Source organism: Athene cunicularia (genome assembly GCF_003259725.1).
Source record: "Athene cunicularia isolate RWA chromosome 3 unlocalized genomic scaffold, athCun1 chr3_part1, whole genome shotgun sequence".
In the NCBI taxonomy this organism is placed as follows: Eukaryota; Metazoa; Chordata; class Aves; order Strigiformes; family Strigidae; genus Athene; species Athene cunicularia.
Window position 1 is genome coordinate 123,680,918 of NW_020799097.1, and position 11,005 is coordinate 123,691,922.

Genomic DNA, 11,005 nt, shown 5'->3' on the forward strand with positions numbered 1-11,005 from the left:
GCATACCATGACTTCCTACAGCAAATATCCTTTCTGGTGATGTGACAAGAGTTAGCTCAGATCTTGACTCTGAACATTGCTCCAAGTTTAATGTGAGTTTAATGGTCTTTTTGACCTTCTGGATGCTTGCCAGTGCTGACAGTTCATTTCTGTTGTTATCTGGAACAAGTTCCTTTTGGGTCACAGACCTGAGCTAAAGCAACCTTAAAGTTCGATCTAACTGAATCCACTTTGAGAAGAGCATTGGGTCAGATCACCTCCAGAGCTCCCTTCCAAACTAGAATCAATCTTGTTCTTTGCAAGTTGAGTGTCAGTGTTTAGTGTCATTAATCTTGCAGTAAAAACCCCACAACCTCATCTGTACAAGCTGAACATCAGTCACACACAGACAGTATGGCCTGCATGAATACAGGTACTACTAGGTTCTGCTGCCTTCTGGGTAGCAGTGGCTCCCCTAATCTCTGTAAGACACCACGATGGGACTTTGCAGATGTTCAATGAGAGTACTCAACAGCTGTTCTTTTTTCTCTCCCAGAGTCTTTTGTTGTCTGCCTTGGCCTGACATCTTTGTACCAGCTGGTTGCAACCAAACACATGAAATCAATTGACCTACATTACTGCACTTCTAACACTACCACCCCTGTCAGACCCAGATACTGTCCCAAATCTGTATCTTACCCAAGTTTCTGGAAGCTCATCTCTAGCACAGACTTGGACTTCTTTCTTTCTTGTATTTCAGCTTTGACAGAACCTTTGTTTTGGGACAGCTGAGACAGATCTCATGAATTACACTAGGCAGAAGCCTTGGGCAAGGGCCCTGTGAAGACTAGCAGAAGACATTTCTATTTAACGTACTTAATCAACCTTGTTACTGATGCCCTTCGGGGAGCCTGACATCTGCATATGTGTAGCAGAAGCCTAGTTTTCAGGCTGCATGATTAACAAATCAATTAACTCTTCACATCATCACCTCCTTTGCCTAACAAGGAAAGCTGTAGCCTGGGACGGACACAGGGACAGAAAAGGCTGGAACCAAAATAATCACTCATAATCACTCACGTCTCAGGCGTTTATTTCTTTGAGAACTTATTCTAGACAAAGTCTGGCTTCTCTTCCTGCCTTGACAGTCAGAAAGCACAGAACTTAGTTTGAGACTGAAGTGTGTTTTACAGACAGAGAAAATTAGCTTAGCTCCGTGACATTTCTTGAAAGTAGCAATAGTGTTGCTGTCAGCAGAGAACTGTAGTCAACTTTCTGAACTGTGAACACACGCACAGACACACGGAGTAAGTTATGGGCAATAAAGATTTCAGGACAGCACTCCAGATGGAGGCATATTATTTGCTGCATTTCTTTCATTCTAATATGAACAAGACAGTTAAATACCACCCACAATGTACGGTCCAGTGAATAATTTTACAAGGCAAAGCTCTCATCTCTGGCTTACATTTACCACTGACCATTGCCATTCTCTCCTTCCAAGTGTCAGATATGTTACAGCCTAGCAGTTCTTTTCCTCTCATTATTCTTGTTATCCATTTATGGAAACATTTTGATCAGCTGCCTGTAAATGAGGAAAATATTTATAGAGGGTATGGATGCTGTTGTTCAGAGGACCAAGGTAGCATACTGATGCTCTGGGCAATGTGTTAAAGGAACCAATCGACTCCCTGTGGGGCAGCTTATTTTTGGATAAGTCAACGAGTGAGTGCCTGTGACCGTGCCAGAGTTCAGCACGTAAGAGTCAGCACAGAGCTATGGCTGCACTCACGTCTCTGTCACTGGCATTGGTAACCGCAGTGTGGGTTTCTTCCTCATCAGTGTGTCATTCTGTTTCCTTACCATAATGCATTGTGGGTTTAAATACCTTGCATTTGTTGGTAGTGTCAGGATGTGTGTGAAGCTGGGTTGGAGGTTTTTAGCTTATTATCCATCTACCTTGTCCCCATCCCCCAAACCAGAACTACTCCTTTTTAAATATCTCTTATTTTAATACAAGTGATGAAGATAGAAGGCAAAAAAAAAAAAAAATCATCACAGTGATTTCTATCATAAAACTTTCTTGTTGCTTGTGTACTTAAAAACACACATACTTCTCTACAAGGTTTTTATTTAAGCTCAGAAGCATCTGAATCTGTAGCATCATTGATCAAACCTCAGGAAATGTTACGAGAAAACTGCATGACAGTCTTTCATATCTGTATATGTTCGTTATTAAAATCAGCATAAAGAGAGAGAGAATGAGAGTTATCCCACTGCATCCCCTTTTGTGTGTCATGTAAAAACCCATCAAGTGGATTTCTTACTCTTACTCCGTTGTTTTATGCAATTAAACAACAAAAAAAAAATTCATCACCATTATGGCACTTCTGTTTGTTCCTTCACCATCAATTATCTTTTTCAAAGATCCTCTTTAACCAGAAAGCAAACCTGGTCTTAAAATAGCAGGAGTATAGGCTGAGAAATACAGTCTGCCACGGGTCCAGGCATAATCCTACAAGCTGCTCTATCTGTACTAGCAATTTTCAGTTCCAAAGTAACTATTAAGAGGCATGCTGTGGGGATGTGGCAATGTGGTGTAGGAAACTCATCACGGAAGTGGGATCCAACAGCTCAGCAGTGCTAATCCTGCCCAGTTGCTGCAGCCTCCCTTCTCATTCTTTGCCAGTGCTCAGCCCCGGAGAAGGCAACAGGAGCTTCACATGCGTCGAGAACACAGCAGTGGGCAAATATGTGTGGCTCTGTGCAAACCTGCACTCTCAACTTCCACATCTGTAAGACAGAGCTAATATGTTACCAACTTCAAAGAGGTGTTGGGCAAATTAATTAGTCAGTGTGCATACAGCACCTTGAGAATACAAAATTAACTCTTATTAGCCTGTAAGTACTTGAGATGCACCGAGGTGTGCTCTATGGCCTCTTGATTCCAGACAAAGGTCCTCTTGATTAAATTAGATTGCTAACGTATTAACGCGTTAGCACACTTGAAGAAAGAAAAGTTTGAAAAAGCAATTTGGCTTCGTCACATGAGCAGCATGTATACTTAATGGAAATTTTTCCAGCATTCACAAAACAAAGAAAAATCAATAAAATGTCTGCCAACTGTTCCACTGAAAACATTTTATAATCTATAGCACTGAGAATCCTGAGCCAAGATAAACTAGCATTGCTGACAGAAAATACTGACAATTATTTTACATTGATTCAACTTGGCCCAGCCCAGACTGACCTTGTTTATTCATCTCAGTCTCTTAATTCATATTAACTTGGCATTAAAATGGGACATGTGGCATGTGGGCTGAAGACCCATTTCTGTATCTTAGACTCAGATAAATGTAGTGCATTGAGTACTTCCAGTGCCTTGAGCTCTTAGGTAGATTTATATGCATTAGACAGAACTGGTTAAGTTCCTTTTATCCCCGCTGGGCTTTTCATGTTTGTTGACTGTAAAACTAGAAGCTCAGTAGAGGTAACATCTTCTTTTAAGCCTTCGGATATACATGAAATCCCCCCAGTACTGGTCAATTTTAAAGACATGTCCAAAGAGGATGGAGGGTTTTAAGCTCTTTTAAAACACAAAAATAGAATGGTTATGGCAATTTGGCAGCCAAAAGAGCAATTTGCAGGTCTCGGCAGAATCCAAGGCTGTGTGTAAGAAAGCTGATCAAGATACTACAGAGGAGATAATGGGCTTGAAGAGCAGAAGAATCCCTCCGTTTTTGCAACCAGCATAATCTGGTCTCCAGTGAAGTTTCTTAGTTTCTTTTGCTGAACCAATAAACCTTAGCGTGGTGGGAGAGTTGCATTACTGCAGCTTAAAAATGTTGCAGGGAAGCTGATGAGGAGAGTTGCTTGTAGTTGCTTTACAGATGCCTAGCTGCTTGCATAGCTATCGCCCAACTGGTAGTGTGAAAACAAAGGTGCAGGGAAAATCTGAGCTTTTTCTTTATTTATGTTCTTGTCAGTAATAAAGGGCACCTTTTTTATACCTGGAATGTATTATTTGTATTAGCAAAGCCTGGTGAGATCTCTCCCTGTGGCAGTTACCAAATTGAGTGACACACAGAAATGGTCACATTTTCACAACTACGCTGCTGTCGTGTCTGAAAGCCACCCTCGAGTAAAACACTACTTGAGCTAAACATGACTATGTCCACAGAGGAGGAAAAACCACCCAAATGAGGAGAATTCTTTCTAGAAGGGATCCCATCTGGCCTGATGTGAGAGGTTTAGTTTATTTTCTCTGTTCGTCTCGTTCTTGCCGAAGGCAATGCTCCCTTGAACTTCGCCAGGCACTTGGCAGTTTGCGGATGGCAGGACGAGCGGCGAGTCAGCAAGCCAAGATAGCACAAGATGACCTCCAGATTTCCAGTTCCACTGCTTTTGGAATGGATTGCCTTTCCATACGCCTACGTAAGCAGAGATTAATGATGAGTGAAGAAACTGAGACGAGCAAAACCAAAAAAAAAAAGTAAAAAAAATCCATCTGCACATCCATCTGCATTTTCCATAGCACATAGCAGGTGTTTTCCTCCCTGCAGCTCCTTTTACAACTTGGATTTCAATGATGGAAGTGGTGTGGGGACAGAGTTTAACTGCAAAAATCACAGAAAATCAATACTGCCTTTTGGGTCCGATATCCTCCTCTCCCAGCATCTGCCTGACTGCCCCCATGCAGGACTGTGGCAGAGCCAGGCACCTGCTACGTGTGCTGCATATCCCCAGTCTGTCCTGCTTAACAAAACTTTAATCGTTAAAAAAAACACCAGTTTTACACCTTGTTTAGAATGACAGGATGGTGCCGGAGTGACTGCACAACCAAATGAGTGCTCCTAGTGATGCTCAGTCAACAAATGTACTGACATCTGATAAAAACGAGCTACAGCTTGTAGCCAGGGAATTACACAGGCTGCTGTGTACTTGAAAAGATAGAAAACAAATGAAACAGCTTTACTGTGCTATGCAGTGTCTCCCCGACTCTTCAGTCCTTGCTCCCTCCCCTCCTATCACTTCTGTTTTGTTTTCAAAGACCCAGCAGCCACAGACAGGCAGAGGACACTGAGTGTAAGCCTGGAGCGGACAGCCACACCACATCCCTGGTGGGGAAACCCTTTTCCAGCAGCCAAGAAGGTAAGCAAACGAGTCTCTTTCTTTCAAATATGTACAAGGGGACAAAGCTAGAAACAATAGTGGTTGATATCTTGAAAAATAACTTGTTTCTAGGAAGAAAAATAAGGCAGTGGCTTCGCAGTATGAGCTTGGTTTGTATATACCTAGCAGGGGGAGGTGTGAGAACTTGGCTACCAGCTCTCACAACATAGAATAAATCAACTGATCATGTGAATTTCCTTACTGAGCAGCTCTACTCACAATTTAACAAAGACAAGCGACGTGTCTGTTAGTTTTGGTTGCTGTTGCTCTGTTATTTGGTGTGCAGTGGCCAGCAGCAGAACCTCACCAGTTTCATGGCTTATGAAGCAGTGTTTTACACTACTTCTGCAGGGAGTTCTGGACTAAACGAACGTGTCTGTCTTGCTTCAGCAGTGTTTGGTGTCTCCATCATAGCTGAGTAAAAGTAGTGCAACAGTATAATAGAGGAGTAGTGCAGCATGAGAAAGTCATGATTAAAGAGTCATCCTGTAAAGTCATCCAAGCAGGGATATGTAAGAGTATTTGCACAAGGGGTGAGACAAGGATTTTTATCTTTTGCCTTGTCCGGGTGTCCCATCGCTATACTGACAGGTATGTAGAAATCGAGCCAGTCTCTAGGCACACTGACACAGAAAGTGAATGCGTAACTCAGGTTCCTATAGACACAACTGAAATCGATAGTGTCAAACATGCCAGCTAAGGGTGCGCTTCCATCTTACAGTAAAGCTGAACTAGCAGCTTGCCACCATTGAAGTGGGAAGGTCCTGCTTCCCCCTCACTGCCTTCTTCCACCCATGTTCACAGGATCACACCAGGAGCCACCAGCATATTAACCCAACCCCCCCCAAATATTAATTTTCTTTCCTATGGGCTTTTGTCCATTCCCTGATCCAAACTGCCTTGCCTGGGGATCAGAGGACACCACAGACAGCACCAAGTGAGGGGCAGAAGCCCATTGCCTGCAGCAGGATGTCTTTTTGATGTTGGCAGCTGTTAATTCAGCTCAAGCTGTAACACAAGCCTCATCCTCAAGCACCTCCAGCAGCAACCTGACAGCACACGGGCTGCAAAACCCTCTTGAGACACAGGACAAGCATTCAGGCAGGCAGCCCGTACTGAGCTCCACCGCTCTACAGCTACCCCACCACAGGTAGAGGTGTGCTACGGCCATGGCTCTGTCCTAGCGTGTGCATCCCATTCCTGCAACAGCTCCCCGCCGAGTTGGGACAATGTGGGAACCACGATCCATCGCTGGCCTCGTGCCTCCACACTGTCCTGTCTGTAAAAATCATAGTTGGTGTAGCGTTTGATGGAATATATGTATCCTACATGTATAAACTTGTATAAGCGAGACCTTAAATATTTTAATTCAGCTATTGAATAACAGGATATAAAATAGCTGTGTCCTATCAAAAAAGTGAGTTACCTAATACCGTACTCTTGTTTGGGTTTTTCAGTGAGTTAAATGGAATGTAAATAATATGGGTTTTTTTCTTTTAAGGAAATTTGAGAGCAGTTCCTTCAGAGCAGGTAACACATTTCTGATTTATTTTTTTATTTCTGCTTATTATTATTTACTCTATTTTGCAGCTTCCTGAAACTCCCTGAGCCTGTCCCTGCAAGCTGTCTGCCTGCAGGGCTCTCACTGAAATTGGTAGAAATGCTCCTATACCACGCTGCTAGAGTGGGGCTTCATCTGCGGCTTTGAATTGAGCACAGTGCATAAAAGTCGAAAATTATTATTATCCGATTCCTGTTGGATAGGACCTAAGAAAGAACTTATTGTCCTCCATCCGTGTTCATCTTACAGGAACTAGCCGGTGCTCGTATTGGCGCTTTCAAGAGCGAGACCACAGTAAAGAGGAGTGAAATACTACCCTATGGTTTCATGATCGCTTTAAGCTGATTTAACTGCAAGGTGCTGCCAAATAAGGTGGACCATCCCTTCCCCCACCATCAGCCGCCAGTCTTACGTCCTCCTCCCTCTCCTGCGCTGGCTCGGGCACTCGCATGCTTCCAGCCCGCGAGAAGCTCACTGGGGCAGGAGGGGAGGAGAAGACATCCACGTGGGCAGGGAGACCCTACCCTGTCCCCCAGATCCTTCAGCTACCCCCGTCTCCCATGGGGACATTCCCTCCTGGCCTTGTTTGGTGCCCCAGGTTTTTTGGGTGTTGGTGAGGGTGCATATAGAACGCATACACAGGGCAATCCTGTCTCCAAAGCTGGTGAGTCAGCAGCATGCAGCACCAATGCACTCCTTCAATTCTACTTTAAAGGAAAATAATAAAATAAAATAAAATAAAATAAAATAAAATAAAATAAAATAAAATAAAATAAAATAAAATAAAATAAAATAGCTGTCTCACAGCAGCATGGATGAAGGCACAAGAGTGACTGTATTTTAGCCTCCTCCCAATTGCAGTTCTTGCTGAAACTTTTGAGGCTGAAGTATTCAATGTTTGGCCTCAGTACAAACAGATCATTTAAAAAAAAAAAAAAAAAGGAAATGCTTCAACCTCCCAGTGGAGCAGGATGGCACTTATTTATTTCTTTCATTACAAAACCAGCCTGTGCCAAGTAAAATCGTGCTCTAAGAGCTGTTCTACCAGTCCCAAAGCACTGGAGAACAACACAGGCCAGCCCCACCTCTGCTGCCTCGCGCGGGCCCCTGCACATTTTCACTGGGTGGAGGACAGAGAAATGCTGGAAAGCAGGTGACAGAGTTCGCCGTGCCAGAGTCGCACGGGTGGCAAGTACCTGTAGTCAAAGGATGTCTCTGGTGGCTCTTTTAATGGTTTGGTGGCCTCAAGGGTATGAAGTCAAGTAAAATACAGCAGCAGTGACAGTCTGGAGACATTGGTGAGATTTCTGAGTTTGGAGCTGGGCTATCCAGCAGTTAACTGCTGCTTCTCTGAGCTGCATGGAAGATGCTCCTTGCCCTTACGTAAGCAGCTGAATTAATAAACTGAGGAGTTCATCTGAAAGCTCTGGACTACCACAGTAAAATCCATGAGTGCAAACGTGCAGACTGTATAATGAGAATGATACAAAGCAGAAAGCTTTGCTGTCACATCATTAAGGACTTACACAAGAGAGCAGTTCCAGAAAGTTACTGTAGCTGAGCAGGCACCACTGCTAGAAGCAGGTGGGTCAAAGTGTGACCTCTGTGACACTGGTGGAGGTGCCCCAATTTCACCACACATTGCCGAGCTGCTTGTGTGCAGGAAAATGGGGCACCTCCAGCCTGGCTGAGCTGCACTTTTCTCACAGGACTGAGGGAAGGGAGGCAGCAGCTCTGATCAGTGCTTGGTCTGCAGAGGGAAATGACTTGCTTGGGTAAGGGGGAACCTGTTGCGCACACCAGGGTTTTCAGAGGAGAAAAGCCATCCACGCAACGCTGACTTTGCACTTCTGGGAGTACATTTCCGACGCTGTTCTGTCCTGACTTTTAATGACATCTGGGAATTCAGAAGTCTGCATTTGGCTACCAATGCAGGAACCAGCACCCAGCAAATCAAAGCAGCTTCTTCTACTTGGACCAACCTCTGGCTTTAGTTCAACCCATCCCAAATCCAACCCAAACCCAGCTCTACACCTGGGCACCACCACCAGCCTGCTGCATCGGTGCCAGCATCCCATGGCCATCCTGTCCCTGAGGTCCCACTTTCACCCTCCTGCTGCCGTGGTCTGGCGTGCCTCCACCACCGCTTCCCGCATGTTGCTTCAGAGGGAACCCTCACAATACCGGGCTCGGTGCCACGCAAGGGGAGCACACCCAAAGCCCAGCCCTTCTTGCACAGTCAATTCTGCAGGAAGAGCTCTGCAGTTGCAAGCCAGAGGATTTGTTTTGCCCCCCATCACCAGTTTTCTGGCAAAAGGCTGGAGCCAGAAGTTACCGATCTCCAGTGGAAACAGCCATGGAGGCCTCAGTGGGGACGTAGCCAACATGGGCCCTATTTTTTGTACGTGCATCATACTGCGTGTCTTCCTCACTTGTTGCCACTTTCAGCTATGAGGAAGCTTCTCCTCCCTGAAACTGTAAGGATCATGCAACAAACTGTTCCCAATCACCCGCCAGAGCAGCTGGCTGTCACACAGCCAAACAACACTCAAGCAGTTGAACAAGGTTTGTTTTCTAGAGGAAAGCATTAGCCCTAGAGCACACAAGAGGTGGCTCAGAGGCAAGGCTATGCTACCACAGGGGGTGCCTGCGTCCCTCCCCAGCAGTACTGGTGGCTTTGCACTGCCCAGGGCCACGTGTGTCCCTGCCATAGCCCCTCGGTGTGTGTGGGAAGATGGGCAAGGCTGTCGTGGCAGTCTCAGATTATGCATAGGACAAACGCAGACCACGTGGCTTTGCCAAGCTGGTTTTGGACCAGAGGATCCCATCACCGGGGATGAAGGTGGGGACAGCAGAAGTCGTTGCCAAAGGAGCAAGGATAAGCTGCAGCTTTTCTTGCACTGTGAGCATCTTGGTTGGGTACAGCTCTTCAAGTAGCAGTGGTGAAGTAAATGAAAAGTGAGCATCCCATCCACAATATTTGTTGGGGTCAGGATTTGGTGTTTATGTTCAGGCCTGTCTTCCAGGAAAGGCTGGAGATGGGATGGGGGCAGCATCCAGGGCTATGCTGCTCAAGACTCAGCCTACTCTTGCTGCTTTGACCAGGGTGATCTCCAGAGGTCCTTCCTGGTCTGCGTTATGCTGGGATTTGATAATCTTGGGCAAACTATGTAGGCTGGTTCAGAGTCCCCATTTAGCAGCACCCAGCCTTAGATAAGCAAAACTAAATCTCCAAACACCCCGGTCACCAACCTTGGTACAAACAAGACCCTTAGAAAAATGTAAATCTCAACTGCTCTGTTATTTCTGGACTGGAGACTGATCTTGTTTATAGCAGTTTGAGACACTGAAGCCAATGGTGCCTTACGGCTACCAAATGGTTGTTTTACTATATTATCACTCAGCTAAATACCTATCAGCCAGAAAGGAAAGGTTTTATATGATGCTAAGGGAAACAAGACATTTCCAGTGAAAGGGAGCAGTACCTGTGGATCCTAACAACAGGTTTGTCCTTCCACATAGCCATTCCTACAACCTGGAACCAGGAAGCCTCTGCCTGAAAAAAAAAGGTGTTTAAATAACTCCCCATGGCTCCTTCCTTTATTCCTCCCTCTCCCACTCTCGTCCTTTCCACCTTCATTGTGCCCTTGAGACTAATCCCCAGGAGAAGCCCAACCTCCTGGGAGCAATATGGCAGTGCGAGGAAGAGGTCTCTCTGTATTTCCCGCTCCAGGAGACTAAAGAGATCTTCTCTTCTGGCTCAGACCTGGGAAGACCGAGCAAACCAATGCCTCCATCCTGCTATCCCTGCAGGTCCGAGATGGCTTAGTGGCTTTTCAATTATAGGGTGTGCCTTCCCGTACCGCTCGTCCCTTCACCTGCCAGAGCGGGACCACATCATTACCGTGCAAAGCCCCACAGTCTGAACTCTCCAGGGCACAAGTGGATGCTCTCCTGTCAGGATATTCATGTTTTTCCTTTTCTGGATGATGAGCTGCTCATTACAATAGGCAGCAGCACTGCAGTGATGGCTTCCCTTGTTCCTGGACAGACAGCCCTCTTCCTGCACTATGAAAATCAACTTTCATCAAGTTATTACAGCTTCTTTTATTGCCAGGGTGCTACATCAGAAAAGATGCAGATGTTAGAAGAGGGCTCCAGTCCTTGCTCTTCAGCCTTTGATTAACATTAAACATCTCTACAAGCTCGATCCCACGCCACAGACTTCCCACACCAAGGCTACTGTAGTTTGACCAGAGAGGTTTGCAAATATTTTTTTTTAAAGTATATATA

The 11,005-nt window shown here is 45.3% G+C and overlaps 1 protein-coding gene across 6 annotated transcripts in view; it reads left to right on the forward strand.

Annotated features, from left to right (window-relative positions):
• WDPCP (WD repeat containing planar cell polarity effector) overlaps positions 1–11,005 on the forward strand; it is a 161,315-nt gene that overhangs the window by 147,389 nt on the left and 2,921 nt on the right. For 4 of the 6 annotated variants that reach the window (XM_026844249.1, XM_026844248.1, XM_026844251.1 and 1 more), the window contains 3 exons: positions 5,030–5,130; positions 6,653–6,681; positions 6,962–7,423. In XM_026844249.1, coding sequence (XP_026700050.1) covers positions 5,030–5,130; positions 6,653–6,681; positions 6,962–7,057 — 226 coding nt within the window. In that variant the 3' untranslated portion in view covers positions 7,058–7,423. The other 2 variants (XM_026844250.1, XM_026844252.1) reach the window with 2 other exon arrangements.